At 45.6% G+C, this 16,000-nt stretch overlaps 2 protein-coding genes across 4 annotated transcripts; one reads left to right on the top strand and one right to left on the bottom strand.

Annotated features, from left to right (window-relative positions):
* Positions 1 to 338: 338 nt before the first annotated feature.
* On the top strand, positions 339 to 12,122 carry LOC118507483 (putative uncharacterized protein DDB_G0277255). 3 transcript variants are annotated; one of them, XM_036046001.1, is made up of 10 exons: positions 339 to 1,525; positions 1,606 to 1,613; positions 4,376 to 4,690; positions 4,772 to 5,250; positions 5,345 to 5,498; positions 5,569 to 8,643; positions 9,838 to 10,014; positions 10,161 to 10,178; positions 10,475 to 10,508; positions 10,601 to 12,122. In XM_036046001.1, exons 3-10 carry the CDS (start codon positions 4,578 to 4,580, stop codon positions 10,607 to 10,609), a joined length of 4,059 nt encoding a protein of 1,352 aa, XP_035901894.1. In that variant the 5' UTR covers positions 339 to 1,525; positions 1,606 to 1,613; positions 4,376 to 4,577; the 3' UTR covers positions 10,610 to 12,122. The 3 variants fall into 3 exon arrangements, with proteins under 3 accessions (XP_035901894.1, XP_035901893.1, XP_035901895.1); XM_036046000.1 differs by lacking the exon at positions 1,606 to 1,613; XM_036046002.1 differs by lacking the exons at positions 1,606 to 1,613; positions 10,161 to 10,178 and having other exon boundaries at positions 340 to 1,525.
* LOC118507487 (transcription factor grauzone-like) lies at positions 12,022 to 15,801 on the bottom strand. Its single transcript, XM_036046011.1, has 2 exons — positions 15,606 to 15,801; positions 12,022 to 15,542 (listed from the first exon to the last, which is right to left on the bottom strand). Exons 1-2 carry the CDS (start codon positions 15,792 to 15,794, stop codon positions 14,124 to 14,126), a joined length of 1,608 nt encoding a protein of 535 aa, XP_035901904.1. The 5' UTR covers positions 15,795 to 15,801; the 3' UTR covers positions 12,022 to 14,123.
* Between the last annotated feature and the right edge of the window lie 199 nt (positions 15,802 to 16,000).

Raw genomic sequence — 16,000 nt, 5'->3', positions numbered from 1 at the left:
TTTTTCTGCATAACAATACTTAATGCTTATCACTTTCAAACGCATTTCATTGCAAGATTTACAAATTTATATAATTGTACAACACTTAGAACTACTATCTAATTTGAAATTTGAAAAAAAAGAGTCATTGCACCATTCATCAGTTAAGGGTGCAGCCCACGGGCTAATTTATATTCAAAGTTGCTTTGATCTAAACGGTGAGTTTAAAAAATCGATTCATGCTTTTAGTACAATTTAAACGCAGAAGCTACACCACATCTGTACTAAATTTGCCGTCCCATTTGTTTCTTGGGAAAACGAACTGTCAATCCGTCACGTCACATTGTGGAGCAGATTACCCGTGTAGCCGCGAGCTGATGCGAAAATAAAAATAAAGAGAACACAAATGGCAGATAAAGCTTTGCTACGTTTTGCTGACGGCGATAAGGGAAAATAAAACTAAACAGCTTAGTTCGCCCAGTTCGGATGCATTATTGCCACTTCCCTTGCCACACACAAACACCAACGCACGCAGGCAGTGGAGGAATAATAACGTTTAGGCAAACCAGTGGCAGTGTCTTTCGCTCGGATGAAAGTGTTGTGTGTGCTGGTGGATGAAGAGTTTATTCACATGCGACGCATTCCATGGTGGTGCTAGGCCAGTTGCACTTTGCGTTACATAAGTATTGTGTGCGAGATGTGAATCGTGTGAAAAGCAGAAAAAACGCTCCCTTATTTGGGGTTGGATGGCGAGAAAGTGTATGCTGTAACGGCGGCGGTGGCCAGAGTGTATGAATGAAAGGTGTCCATCGGGATGAAGTAGTCCGATCCCCTACGCGAGTCGCCATATTGATTTCCCGAGCTCAGTGATGCAGCTACCGAGGGAAGGATCGTTCGCGGAAGCCTACTAATTTGTGTCGTCCGTGTTGCTGTGGTAGTAAAAGCAGTTTGGTTGGGCATTTGGCCGCTGCAGCAAATAAGTTATGCTGGTTAAAGAAACAACAAATCGGTGAAGAAGATGTGAGTGTCGGTGGTGCATTTTTATCGGGTCACTGTCTATTCGCTGTGAACGAGTGTGACCAGTGCAAAGAAAAGCAAATCAGATTGGCACCGTGCAGGAGTGAAAAGAAAGGAGAGTGTGAAAAAATTGCTACAGTCAATATCGCAATCGCGTAGTGTGAGCGCGCACGCACACGGCGCATAGTGTGCGTGTGTGTAGGAGCGCCGTGTGTACGTCAAAATATAGTGAAAGAGTGTAGAGTGGAGTGGTTTTTTTTCTTCTCGCTATTAAGGTTACACGGGGAGTGGTGTGTATATACGGCGCAAGGTGTACAATAAACAGAGTGCCGTCTTTTTGTTGCGATCTCGCAGTTCATTAATCGAGGTATGCTGTGAGGGTGTCAGTATCGTAGTGTGCCAGGAAGAAGAGGTTGGGGAGGGCTGCCGGTGATGAGACACAAGCAAAGAGAGAATGCATTGAGCAACATCCCAAATATCAACATCGTCAGACAACGGAACGCAAGAAAAGCGCTGTCCCTAATTATAGGTAACGTACTGAATATATTGTGCTTCTCGATTATCAACCAGTTCTGAACCACCTCGCATATTTGTTCTGGGCCTTTTCAGAGGAAAAAGTAGGTTTTTGGGTTCCGGCTCAGCCAGAATGAGGCTCCAAATGTCAAATCGGTTCGGTCGGTGAGGTGACGACCAATAATCGAAACTAGTGCTGCCTACAGAGGAGGTCAATTCGTGAAGTGTTTGAATGAATGGAAGTGGACCAAAACGAAGGGGGCTTTTTTGTGTAGAATCCTGCCCACTGAGTCATCTGCCGTTGGTGATGGTGTTAGTGAAGTTGCGAATGTTTTACATTCATTCGGTACGCACACACGCATACAATCTTGCGTGTGTAAACGCAGTAGCGAAAAGTCGACATGGAATTTTGTGTCAGGATTCTAATGGGAAAATGTTTCACCATAATTTCGGTACATGTTTTCGATAGTGTAGTGCTGTGTGTTGTGATAGTGACGTTTGCTAATTGCTTCTTTTAAAAACCACGCTCTTGCTCTTTACAGCCACTAAGCGGAAGTAAACGTAAAGGACAATCTTTCCTGTTCCGCTCCGTATCGGTTTCATAAGGAAATAATATTGAAGTTGCTAAATTATGTGCTGCGCTATAGGTTCGCATCCTAGAAACAACACTGAGGGTAGTATGGATTACGCCTAAAGTAACGAACGGAGCGCAGCGATCGAATGACGAAAACTGCAGCGCTCGGTGTTCCCCATTATGGCAATCTTGGCCGTTTTGCCCACCACAACAAGGCGCGGGTTGTAAACGGCTTGTGTGTGAGGCCATCATTTCCGTCGTTTGCAAACTGTCGTTCCCCCGTCGTCCGTCACTGTCTCGAAGACTTGACTCGAAATGGCAAACATAAGTGGGAGTAGAGAAAGACACGTACTCCTGGCAGCTGGCAGGCTAGTTTGCGATTATAAAGACATTGAATGTATAATCAACCTTCCATTCCGGGGTAGAAGGTGCCGTTGTCGATTTTTGCTTTTAGGCGTGGAACGACGAAACGTACGTTCTACTTGCCGAGCAGTCAATCCAACAGGCGAACGAACAATTGTACTGTTATAAAATGCGCTTCGTTCTTGTAGGCTGTTCTAGCCGCTAGCGGCTGCTTAATCGGCGAATGTAACAGAAGCCCCTTATTTTAAGCACGAAGTTTAGCTAAAACAGAAATCGAATCCGTTAGGTAGGCAATGTGGTGGTGTGTGGTGTCTGCTAGGAAGTGTCTTAGAACTAGAAAATGTGGTTTTGCTTACGAGGTACCTACAGAAGGGGTTCGGTAGGTGTTAGTGTGCGAGAAGTTATTTGCAATTTTTATGCGGCTTTTTGCAGTGTTACACAATTGCGTGTAAGCGTCCCGGTTCAAAAAGCATGCCTAACACGGTAGCTTAAATGGTAGACGAACGAAAAAGCAAATCCGGAATAGACGTACATTGGAACCGGTAACTAGAGTGGCCATCCCGCTTGCCACACTAGAGTACACTGCTGCACGTATGTTTGGAGATACTAATAACTAAACGAGCGATATGTTGCTTACAAGACATTACCTGGTCTCCAATAAAGGGCAAATTAACTCTTGCATTTTGAGCTCATGCGAGTTACAACTTCAAAATTAAACGCCTGCTAGTAGACCATCCAGAAAAGCCTCCGATCCTTTAATTCACATACAATTGAATAAGAAAATCTTCATATTTTGTGCAGCCAAAATATGAAGGCGTTACTAGAACTAGAAAATACGTTGTGGAGTGGATAAACAGGTTTTTTAAACCTTCTGTTTATATTTGTGAACAGGTAATTACTTCATGCTGAGTATCTCCAAACAACGGCTTGAAATACGAGCAAGGTTACGGAATGAATTAAACTCGTATCTAAGTGTAACACTGCATTTTTACTCCACCAAATCCTCATGATAAGAAAATATCTTAGCAGCAAAGATAAATGTTTGAAATTTCTATCAACTCACATCAGCCTGAGAAAAGAGCAAGTTTTCTTAAGGTATTTTCTATTTATCGGACGCCAAATTGCGTATGTGTATGCAGTATGTAAACCCCAAAGGATGGGAACAGAGATGGAAGTTTGGTAGACTGAACGCAAACAGAAAACTTAACGTTAATGAGTTTAACAATCCACAAAACTATGGTATTATCATGGATAGATGTTTGTGTTTGCCACAATTTTAGGTATTAAAAAAAAACTTTCATTGGACTTGCTAATTATGATCGTCCATTGCCCGATAAATTCTTTATTGAAAGTCGAGAGATTGAAAGAAGCCACTTTCCACCTCCGAGTCACGGATGGCCAAGGTTGTAGACAAGACTGGAAGTCCTTCCTCTCTGACACATCTACCTTACCTGCTACCTCATCGGGTAGCAAAGAACGGTAAAGTTGGAAGAAAACTTTTCAAACTTCAAATCAGGTAAAGAATAAAAGACAAATGTGATAGCCATGCCGATAACAACAGGTGACTCATTAACAACGCTTGCTCTGCGTCATCCAGACCTATCTTGACAATTGGCCCGCCAGTAAGTATCGGCAGGTCAACAACGGCAAAGGTTGTATATATAGCCAGATAATGATAAGAGGGAGCAATTTCAGATGTTACTCATGTACAGAAGTTATTTTGTTGGTACATAACGGCAACACAAAGGCGGGGCCGGTTCGATGGTGTCATGCTAAACATTTGCTCTTAAATACCATGAGACGAAATCGATCATAACCCTTGCAGTTGTGCGTCGTTTTAAAAGGATAATTTAAAAAAAATGATTGTTTAGATCCATTGTAGTCCTGTTTCTCTAATTAATCATTTCTCTATTACTCTCTCTATTTCAGCTAATTCAAATCTTACCAGAGCAACTGAAGAAAACGAGTAAAAGAGCACCAAAACTCCGATTGTTAGCAAAATACTCTTCCTACAGTCGATGGTGCCATATGGAAAACATTGATTCCTGCTGAACATCGTGCGAATATCATCCTTTTTACAAAGAAACCCCCTATTGCCCTTAAAAAAGAAGACAAAACAAACAGCATTACAATGGCTACGAGTCCCGGTTCAGATAATAATTGTAACATCTATATGCCACCGCTAGTTTGCTCCGTGGCGTCCTCGAATGACTTCAGCGATTATCAATGGTTTACCGATTTCGGGTAAGTGTCACGTAGAGGCAGAAGACTGAAATTAAATATCATACGTTCCTTCTAATGCACCTCGTTCGCTCCGATATGTAGAAGTTATCGCGACGGAGTTGCCACACACCAGAGCATCCTTTCGGCACTATCCGCGTCGTACAATGGAATTGGCGAGCTGTCGTACTACGAGAAGATGGCGAAGGATATCGATGCCAATCTGGCAGAGATCGATATGGAAAGCTTCCGCAGGGAGGACATCAACTCGCTGCTGAGCGCCATCCCAACGCAGCTACGGCTAGACGATGCAGAGCGCAAGGCGCGCAACAACAATCGCATCTTCTCGACGATTACCAGCTGTACGGCGGCAGGACTAATACCGGCCGATATGATGGACAATTCATTCTGCAAATCGGAGCTTTTGTTTTCGCCCGTTAAAGAATCGCACATCAGCGTGGATTCGTTAGACATGGACGGGTATCCGGATGAGGAAGATATCATACTGACGTGTCAGGCGAACAAGGATAACTACACGATAGCGTTCGAGCAAAGCATACTGTACTCGGAAGAGAGTTATTACGGTAAGGCGGTGGAAACTACGATACCTAGATGAATGTTACAAATATGTGTCTTGTTTAATTGACAATGCGTCTCTCATTGCTTTTTGCCACCCAGATGGTCCAGAACACTATGGAAAGTACAAGCGTATGAACTTGTTAAACAATCTACAAAACCGTGCTCAGTACATTCGGCATAAAGATGCCATGTCTCGGTCTGAGGTGAACTACACAACCTGGAGCAATTTGAAGAAGAATGGAATGCCGCAAAGGTATGTGACGGATGCGCTGCAAACTGATGTTCAATGTGTTCCTTTACTAAAGTGTGATTTTTTATTGCAGGCCACCGATGGCAGTAAACCCGCTAATTACACACATCTCGCGCCACAATCGGTCATGCTTCGTGCGGAAAAGCTTCAGCATGCCCAATCTACAGTTGGACCAAGCATGTGCGTCCCCAGCGCATCTTCCTGCAAACGATCAGCATCCGCTGAACGTTTCCCAAGCTGGAAATGGTCACAACGGTGCGGAAGAATCGTATGACAGACCGTTGCGTTCCTTACTTCCAATGTACACCTTTCCGACCGATTCGGAGAATGAAAGCAGCACCAACGGCAATGGAGGGGATGAAAACGATCAAAGCGACTCGAACAATCATCTCACAGTGCACGAACAGATAAAGCACCAGCAACCGGATGAAGTGCAGCACCATCAACAGTCACAACAGCAAGCGCAACAGGCGCAGACGCTGCAGCAGCCGTCGTTTAATTTGGTGAAGCTTTTCATCAAGCAGAAAAGCAGCTCGACGGACACTTGCATGGATGTGTCGTCCGGGTGCTGGCCCAGCGACAGTACCAACAGCGGCGGTTCGGGTGATCACCAGCTGCATCACCTCGGTACGCCCGGAGCGACGCGGTGTCGCAAGAAAAGTATGCACGATTCGGGCAAATGTTCCACCACCGGTGGGGGAAGTGTTGTTGGCGGCAGGCATGGCGAGGAGGAAGAGTATCAGCTGGATAGTTTAGATGCACAAATCAACAACGGTCACGTGAATGCGAATAACAATAACGGGAGCCACAGCGACGCCGATGAGGATGCCGACGATGAGCTACACGACGGAAGAGGACCGCCTCCGTCGTCGCCTCAGCGAGGCCAGGGTCCGAATGGTGGAACGGTTACGGGTAATGTGAAGCTGAATGATTTTAACCGACAGATGCACAGCTCGCCACGTAGACAGTACAAGGGCTTCAACATGAACATTGGCGGGGGTCGACGATTGCTGCAGGATCTGTTGCAACAACACAACAACAACAACGGCGGTGGTGGGGGTGGCGGTGGCGGTGGTGGTAGCATTGGACCGGGCAGCGGTGGTGCACTGAACAGCAGTAGCAGTATTACCAACAACAATAATCACAATCTAAACAACAATAATAGCTATAAAGACACCAACAGCGATACGAGCCGTACGTCGGAAAACTTGACGCAAATATTCAACCACAGTGGCAATAACAATACCACGCTGTCGTCGGGCTCGAAAACGAAGATTCCGATCGATATGATCACCAAATCAATGCAAACTTCCCTCATCGGGACACCCACGACCGGTGGTGGCAATGGGGCGCGGGAGAAGGTCCGCGTCATACCACCCTCATTCCTGGATCGGCTAAACGAGCTGGGCGATAAGCAGAAGGCGCCCGTGTTTGTGGTGTACCCGAACTATGCACTTCCGGATTTGGGCTTCCTGAAGACACAGAACGAGGTCGTCATATCGCCGCTGACGTTCAAGGAAACGATGACGGGCGCGGGTGGTCGCCCGCTGAAGAAGCCGCGCCCCGTTTCGATGAACGACATTGAAAATATACGGCAGCGGGAGTATAAGCACGTGACGGACTGGAAATCGCTCGTGTTTCTTCTTCCGGCCGAGTATCGCAAGCTGCTCCGCCATATTCCGGAGGTCGGCGAACTGAGCCTGTCGACCGAGAAGCAACCGATGTTCTGCATGACGCCTCCACTGCGACGCGGTGTGGCCCGTGGCGTGAGCTGTGACTGTACCAATCTGCTAAACCAAAACACGCAAACGTACAACAGCTCCAGCTCGGGCGGAAGTTCTAGCGCGGCACCGAGCTCCGGGTATCGGGGCTCATCGACGATGCTTACGACGGACTCGGAGATGGATGGCATTCTGGGGCCGTCCAACAGTAGCAACATTTTCAACAATAATCTGTACGTGTACCAGTACGACAGTCCGGCCGAGATATTGGCACCGTGCGAAAGGCCTCCCTCCGGTCGCACGGGTGGCATTGCGTCCAAGAGTATTCTGCGTCGACCCCCAGGAACGGGTGCGAGAGGGACCAGTAGCAGCAATCCAGCTGCGAGCAATGGAGGCACCAGTCAGGGAAACATGAAAGCGAAACGTAGCAGTATGTTTGAAGAGCAACACGTACCGCACTATGCGCAAGCTACACGGGAGAAGCGACGTTCGCTGCAGGAACACCATTCGTACAACTTTTACGAAGACGCGGAAGAGGAAGAGCAGCAGCAGCAGCAGCAGCAGCAGGGTGAGCAGTGTGTGGAGCCGAAGCTTCACAATTCGCCCAACATGACACCACACCCACGGTTGGCCAACACACCGAAGCTCCCGTCGGCTGACCATTACCACAAGCTGAACAAGCTGGTAGAATTCAACGATAGTGAGGCGGCCGCTGCCGCAACCAACCACGACGGTCACGCTGTCGACGATGATCTAGAGGCACGTGCACGTGCGGAGCAATTCCTATCGCACGTGCCAAAGTCGGAGCTCAAGCATTACGCCGAAATTGCACACATTCTCGAATCGACAGAAATGATCGAATCGTCCGAGCCGGCTTACGATCGTACCCGGCTCCGCAACGAGGTCAGCCGACTGCTGTCACAGAAGCGTAACGTCGTGACGTTCACGAAGCAACAAAGCACGGGTCCATCGTCCAGCAACACGCCGACGACAGGTGGTAACAACACCACACCCGTGCGGCAGCAACCCTCATCTCCGGGCACGGCTTTGCTGCGACCGACGGAAATCAAGTTTTCCACACCACCAAACTCACCGAACATGTCGGTGACGGTGGCGAAAACTGCCCATCACCACCATACTGTGGCCGGAGCGGAAAAGAAACCACCCGTTGCTCAACGTACGCCACCGTCGATGGTAGGCTCGCCTGCTTCGATCGGTACGGAAAAGGAAAAGCAGGACAAAATTCAAACGAACCGCTTCAAGCGGCTGCAGATACAGTGGGAATTGTTGAGCAAGGAAGCGAACGCGGCGAAGGCAGCATGTGAAAGCCAGCGGAAGGAGATTCGCAGCGGTGGTAATACACCGACCGGTGGTAACGGTGGACCCAAATCACGCATTCCACGTCCTGTCAGTTATCCCACGACCAGGTAAGTTGCGATCATTCGCTTACCGATATCAAATCGCTCTAGGGAGGAATAGCACATTCTGGCGTATGGAAAAAGGCGCGTTTGTTAGGCGGTATCCGGGAGATCGTGAGGTACTGCGGAGCAGGGAGTAAGTCCCTACGACAACTCGTTCTTCGAGAACAGCATCTTTGCATCTATCGACTGACGCGAAGAAGGAATCGTAGGATTCCCGACGTACAGCAACGGAAGCCTCACAAGTCGGAAACCCCCATTCAGTCCCTCCTGAGGTTGCCGGAAGGCCAACGTCATTTCAATATTTCATTTCTCAATTATTTAAGCGCGAGTCATCTGTGGAGAGAGCTAGTTTGTGTTTTTTGTGTGGATCTGCCATGTGCAGTTGAAATACGATACCTTACTCGGCAGTTCTCTGCTGGATTTCTTGCAATGCAATGTACTGGCATCAATTCCCTCTTCATATCCGCGGAAGGTGACAGTTTGTGCTGAGAGAGCAGGTGTACAGTAGATGGACTTATGCATTCATTTTCCGGTCGACTACCCTTCAGTGGGCCACACGCTTTTGTACACGCTCGACCGATCGATCGCGCAGAGGATAAATCTGATCATGCCCTAGCCAAATGTAGCCTACCAGTGCTAGGGCCAGTCGTTAATATGACGCAAGTGCTTCGTGATCCTATGTGGCCAGAGACGTTATATTATTGTCCTTTTATTCGGCCGGTGATAGTGACTTCTCAGGCTTTTGGTCAGCTGGAGTCCATCCAACATTTTGTGCTCCATTCCTGGGACGATAATCTTAATCTTATAGGACTAGGCGTTCGCCGTTTGAGTTGCTTCTCCTTGAAAAGACTCCACAATTTCCTTGTTGGTTAGGCTCTTCAAAAGAAGCATTGAGTCTTGAGCAATGCACTCGTAGATCACTATGTGCCTGTGCCTGTCGGACGATACCGGGATTTCTTAGAAACCCCGCATTCCTGTGATCTCGTAACCTGCTCTTACATATGTGTCGAAGACTGCATGACTTTTAGATGGTCTCAGAACCGCAGATGTCGTCCGCTGAATTGGTCAACCGTGTTCTCTATTAACGTTATTTTATGTAATTATTTCGCGTATTTCTGTACATTTTCTTGTGTAAAAATAAGAACCCTTAACTGCTGCACAAATAACCTTTTCTTACCTTTCCCACCCATGTCTTCACAGAACAAACTCTGATCCTGTGGTGAGCAAAACGCTAAAATCCCCTAGCCGAATTGTGGCACCGAAGCGGTACGGTGCACTGCAGTCCCCGGTCACAACGCCCCCCACACCAGCCCCGCGTACACCGGCCAAAACGTTTAGCAACACCACGCCCAAGAAAGTGTCATCTGCTCCCTCTCGGTACGTATGCACCTTAGCGTATTGTGACAAGCTTGGTTTGGAGTGTTTTCGTAAGGCAAAAAGGAACAAATCTGGATTTGCTTGCACGACGGCACACGGCATTCAGTTGACGATACAAATCTTGTCTTTCTGTTCTCCATCCTCAGCCCCGCGACACGCACACGGTGAAGCGAATACCGAATATGATACCTAGATACAGTGTGATAAGTCCTTCACTAACTTTGTTTGATTCTTTTTTCCTCTTCTTTTCCTCTATTTCTTATGTTCACCACAACCACACATCCCCCCATGCCCAATGGTCTTGTTATGATTTGAACCTTCCCTATCTGCTACTACTACTACTACTACCGAACCACCACCACCCGAACTGTAAAACAATCATATCATCTTTATCTTTATTTTGTTGTGTGTAATTCCAACAAACGAAACAACTACATTGTCGCCGTACCGACGAGAGCAGCATTCCGCTCGGGTATCGCAGCAAAAAAAGTGCTGTAAGTAAAGCGCCGCGTAGCGAATCCGAAGGTGCACATGCAACGGAACGGAAATCATTATAATGCATTACTATTTCTATTTATAATTGCAGGCAAAGTAACCGGAAGCGGCGCTGTAAATGATCGTTTTCACGAGCGGAACATGACGCCAATAGGATATGGAATGGTTGATAGCATCACGATTGATTTAGTATTGCTTTTAAGCCAAAGGAAGTGTATAAAATATTAACCCAAACTACCTGTTACCGAGAAGGCGAACCCGAAAGGATGGTGGGAAGCTGCTGCTGCTGCTGTAAATTGTACGTTGCTCGCGTTTTGAAATGTTTACTCCTAAAGGTTCTCTCCAAAACGCAACTAGATAAGAAGAGTGCTGCAACCCGTGAAATGTCCTGATGTAGATCGTTCCTGTACCGGTTGGATGTAAGCTTTGTGTTTTTAGCCACTTGTATACACACACACACACACACAAACACACAATCGTTTATTTACTACTGCTGCCGCTTGCTAGCATTAATACTGCACGTCGTGTATCCGTAACGGTACGAATGTAGGATATACGGTAGGGAAAGAACTGCGACTGAATTACACCGAGTGGCCGAGTGGAAGGAAAGTGTGTAGATAAATGGTGTGTGCAAGCGCGGAATGATTGTCTGTGTAATGAATGCGGGTTGTACAACGCTTTTTCGTACCGTCACGGTACGACAAGATCGTGCACGGAACCGCTTTAAAATGAGGAAACCCAGCAAGCAAGCATTACATATAGCTCTCTCCCCTAACTCATATATACATATTACATCCCTACCTTCGGTACGCTGTATATCGAATGGATGCTACTTTACGCTAAAGTACTCAACATTCTGATAACAACAACAATCGCCCGGTTAACAAACTATAGCTTGTTTCTTTTTTTTAATCGGTTCTGCAAGGTGGGTGATCGATCGATGGCATCGGTGTTCTAGCGCGGCAGCAATCATTATTCAACGCTTTGCTTAGTCAGCTTGCTTCAAAATAGCTATTCAAATATTCATAGAAAAAAATCAAACGATAATAATACTCAGATTCGCTCGTAATATCGTAATATCGATCGATGCAGATCGTGGAAAACAAAGGAGCGCCAGCAGAACGTTAGATTAAGGGCAGAAGAGAGCGCTACGACACACACACACAGATAGAGTGTTATGGAGCGAGTGTTAAAGTTGGATTAGCATCGTTTAGCATTAGCGCATGGCAGGCGTACACAGCCGCATAACAAAGCTAAGATACGGGAGGGAAAGAGCATATTTCGGTATCCATCATCATCCTTATTATGATTACCAGCTGTTTGTGTCCTTATAAGATGGCCAGAAGCAGCAATCCCTCGGTTTGCCTCGTTTTTCCGTACTCGTACTCGTAGCTATTAAAGCAGACCAAATCACTAAGTCATTAGAGTAAAGGCTTCTAAAGAATTATATATTTTACTCCTTATTCCTAGTCTACTTTTTTTCTCTAATTGATATACATAAATTTTTTATCGTTTTTTTTGTTTTCGTTTCGTATTGTTTCCTCTGTTCGACGTTAATAATGTTAGGAAAAAGTGTCGCGAAAAAAATCGTGCTCGAATGCAGTACAAAGCAATGCGATTCGTTACAATAGGGTACAGGTTGCTGTTCGGCTACGGCTAAAATGCCTACCAAAGCGAAACCTTTTGCTTGCACTGGAAGCTATTTCCCTTTTTTCTTTTTTTATTCGCTTACTTTGCATGAGTATTGTTACCATGACCCATGATGAATGTACATCTTAGGCGTAGGATATACAACCCAGGCTCTAAACTGCTAATATACAAAGACACAACGCTAAAACCAAAATCGCATCTCTGCACCTATTGCCTGCAGAATGAAAGCTTCCGGAGTGTAATGCAATTAATTTCGAAGCTAGTCACAGCGAATCCCTTCCTTTGTTTGACTAAATGTGCGCATCGCGGCCAGATTGCAAAATCAAACCGCTGCTCTCCCTCACGATGACCTACAATACCTCCCGTTCAGTTAGTAAATATGTGCATTATTGCCAAATAAGAGAGTGTGAGGGCAGCGTGGTCCGCAATGGATTTTATTCAATCGTTTCTTTTTTTATTCGTTTATCAATGCTTCCCTTGACCACACTGATTAATCACACCGCGTGCCATATAACGTGCAGAACGGAACGACACGATCGTTTCCGCGTTACTTTTGTGTTTAACATTACGCTCACATACCATTACCACAAGGGGTCGGTCAATCAAGCATTTGTTGTACTGAAACTTGCATACTAAAAATGGAAATATGAACTCCCATTCGTTGTTAACATATATATGTAGAGGACGGCAACAACAAACAAACAAAAAGTTAATCCATTTGCATATCTTGTAGCATCCGCGCGAGTATGGATTTTATGCATTCGCGCTGTGCGTGCGCAGCGTGCGCCCGCCCGGTACATTCACTGCTTCGCTTTCATCATTGTTGTTGTGCGACGTGAGCAAACATTTCGCTTTTGCTTATTTATTTGTTTTTAATTTCTACTAATGCGGCAGTGTGCAAATCATTTAAACAAAATATATATATACACACACAGACATACATATAGTCATTAATAACAGATATGAATATATTTGATGAAATGAGGTATAAAACAGATTATACAAACTGCTGGAATGCTAATATAATAAATAAAGCATTTAATCAAACAATATATGGGCTATGATGTTTGGGTACAGATTATCACAATTAGTAAATTGTTAGAGATTATAACATTAGAGGAAGTTCTGCAATTAATATGCAAAGTTTGGTTATGGACAATCTACACCAACGGATTACAGGCACATGAAGCAGAAGATGTACAAGGTATACATTAAGATGTAGGTCAAAGAACAAACCTGTCTGCCGGTAAAGTGCCTTACAGCATAGTAGATTTAGATGCGGTGATGAAAATAGTTCAACCAGTCCAAGAGACCGTAAAATTGCTAACTTACCATGGATCCAGATGTGTACACAGAAGGCAAAATTAGAGTCCAAGCACACTAAATCCCCCGAACCAAATAGGCTCGGTCGATTGGACAATTGCTGGCCAAGTACTTGAAAACAGGGGGTAAGATGTACGGGAATAGTATTTGCCAACAAAAAGAGCGAAGAAGTTAGATGAGACCAGAAACGAGAAAGGGACAATTCGGGAAATTAAAAATTGGAAGAATTTTTTTAGACCAGCTCCAGAAGGGATTTGACCGTTATGGGGAAGGATAACGCGCCGAGCCGATCGCAGAAGTCCAAGTAGAACGAGCAAACTTGACCATCTCTTTCCATGTCTCCTAGCCTAGCGTAATTAGTCTTTTCCATTTGGGTCCACCGATCAGGTTATCAGAAATAGTTACATGTCTGAAAGACCCATACTGAGCCATGGTGGAATAGTAGAAAGCACTTAGTATTTTAAACGTTCGGATAGCAATTTTATTGGCCGGTTAGGACACATCAAACTCAATTTATACTATCCACTTCTATACTTATCTACATTCTATTTACTAAACTATTACTACTGTGCTTAAATATTACAAAACAAAACGGCTGACTTGAAACAGGCGTTTCAGTCAACTATATCATTCTCTCCTGTCTACGCCGTTGGATTCACTGCTGTTGTCGATTTCCCGGCAGATGCCGCTGCGGCCAGCTGTTTGCGCTGTTGCGCTTCCTGCCATTCCACTGGATGTTTTCGCTTGATGTGCGCGTACATATTCGCATTTGAATTAGTCTTCAAATCACACACGCTGCAGGAGTAGAGCGACTGCTCGGTGTGCAGTGCCCGGTGCTCCTTCAGGTATATCTTGCGCTTGAACCGTTTACCGCAAAACTCACACTCGAACTTGTCCTGCGCATGAACCCCTTTTCGATGCTGGTACAAGGTGGTGGCGTTTTTGCACCGCTGCTGGCAAATATCGCACTCATACACTTCGTCCTTGCCCGGATGTACGTTGCGTGTGTGATTTTTAAGACCGCGGGCCCCATTAACCCACACCCCACATTCGGGACACTGCAGCTTTTCTACCACCTCCTGCCCAAGGTGGCTACGGACGTGCCGTTCCAGTGCGGCCTTGGTTCGAAACGATTTGCCGCACGTGTCGCAGATTTGCCGCTCGTCGGTACCATGCATATGGCTAATGTGGACACGCAATGCCTGTTCGCTGGACAGCGTCTTGCCGCAAAGATGGCACGGAGCCTGAACGTGACGCAGGACGTGCGATTTTAGCTGATAGCGCTTCTCGTACGATTGGTGACATTGGTCACATTTAAAGGGTCGATCCTTCGGCTCACCATGGTGCATTTTGATGTGCTGCCGCAGCGTGTACCGGCTGCGATAGTTTTTCTGGCACAGCTCACATCGAAAGGCGTCCGGCTTGACGTGGAACGCTATGTGGTCCAGTACCCGGAACGTGCGGAAAAACTTTTGATTACAGCAAGCGATAAATCCGCGTACTTTGTGCACCTTCCGGGAGTGCGTCTGTAGCCGTTGGAAGGTGGAGAACTCTTTCGAGCATATCTCGCACACCATGGAGAAAAATTCTCTGATCAGATTATTGTCTTCCATTCGCTTGTTTGCCGAATTGATATCCGTTTTATCCAATTTCTGACCCTGGATGTCTTCAGCGTCAGACGATTCCGTTTCATCGCAATCATCCACATCCTTAGCCTTTTTGCACTCGGCTTGCTCGGTAGCTGATTCTTTGTTCTTCTTTTGAGGCAGGAAATTGTCTTCATTTCTTTTGGTATTCGTATGGCCTTTTGTAATGGAAGGTGCATCGTCACAGTTCCAATTTAGCCCTTCCTGCTCAACTGCTGGTTTAATAATCTCCTCCGAATCGCGCTCATTTACATTACATTCGGCTTCAACAGTATGACTATTTTCAGCAGTTTTGTGTTCAATTTGCAGTAGCTCCTGTGCCCGTACAACTTGCTCTAAAAACGCATTATACTCCTGAACCTTTCCTAGGCAAATATCACATACCATTTGGGGTAGAAAATCATGTTCTGCAAACTTTATAGGAAGGTATAATTTATCAGCTGTGAAGAAACTGGTAGTTATTCTCAATCTACATACCTGCATGTTAAAGATCCTTTCCAATATTTCACAAAAAGTTGCATCTTGCATCCGAACCGTACTTCCCTGACGATCCAGACATAGTCGACAGCGGTCCATGTTGTAGAATTTAGTATTTTGCACAATTAATACATTTACACGGCTTGTACTATTTGGATGTGCGTCGAGATGTAAGATGTAAACAAACATTGGCAGTGTTGCCATGATTTGGTGTTGTGTTCCCGCATGTTCCTTCAACCTTAAAACGCAAAGGGTAAATTTAAATTCGTTAAATAACAGCAACAACTGCTCTATATTGCATAAAGAATACAGAAAAACTGACAATGAATCGGTCAAATATGATTAAAATAAAATATTAGCTCAAAAAACTAAAAATTACAACAATTCTCGTTTGA

Source organism: Anopheles stephensi, chromosome 2 (assembly GCF_013141755.1).
Source record: "Anopheles stephensi strain Indian chromosome 2, UCI_ANSTEP_V1.0, whole genome shotgun sequence".
NCBI lineage: Eukaryota > Metazoa > Arthropoda > Insecta > Diptera > Culicidae > Anopheles > Anopheles stephensi.
Note: the sequence above shows the minus strand (reverse complement) of the source record. Positions and strands in the feature narration are given on the sequence as shown.

Excerpts from the sequence above, each read along its gene's own strand:
- LOC118507483 (XM_036046000.1), top strand. The coding sequence starts at position 4,578 with ATGGCTACGAGTCCCGGTTCAGATAATAATTGTAACATCTATATGCCA. Across the intron at positions 5,251-5,344 it reads CTCGGAAGAGAGTTATTACG|ATGGTCCAGAACACTATGGA; the intron begins GTAAGGCGGTGG and ends TTTGCCACCCAG. Across the intron at positions 8,644-9,837 it reads GTCAGTTATCCCACGACCAG|AACAAACTCTGATCCTGTGG; the intron begins GTAAGTTGCGAT and ends ATGTCTTCACAG.
- LOC118507487 (XM_036046011.1), bottom strand. The coding sequence starts at position 15,794 with ATGTTTGTTTACATCTTACATCTCGACGCACATCCAAATAGTACAAGC. Across the intron at positions 15,543-15,605 it reads AAAGGATCTTTAACATGCAG|TTTGCAGAACATGATTTTCT; the intron begins GTATGTAGATTG and ends CTTCCTATAAAG.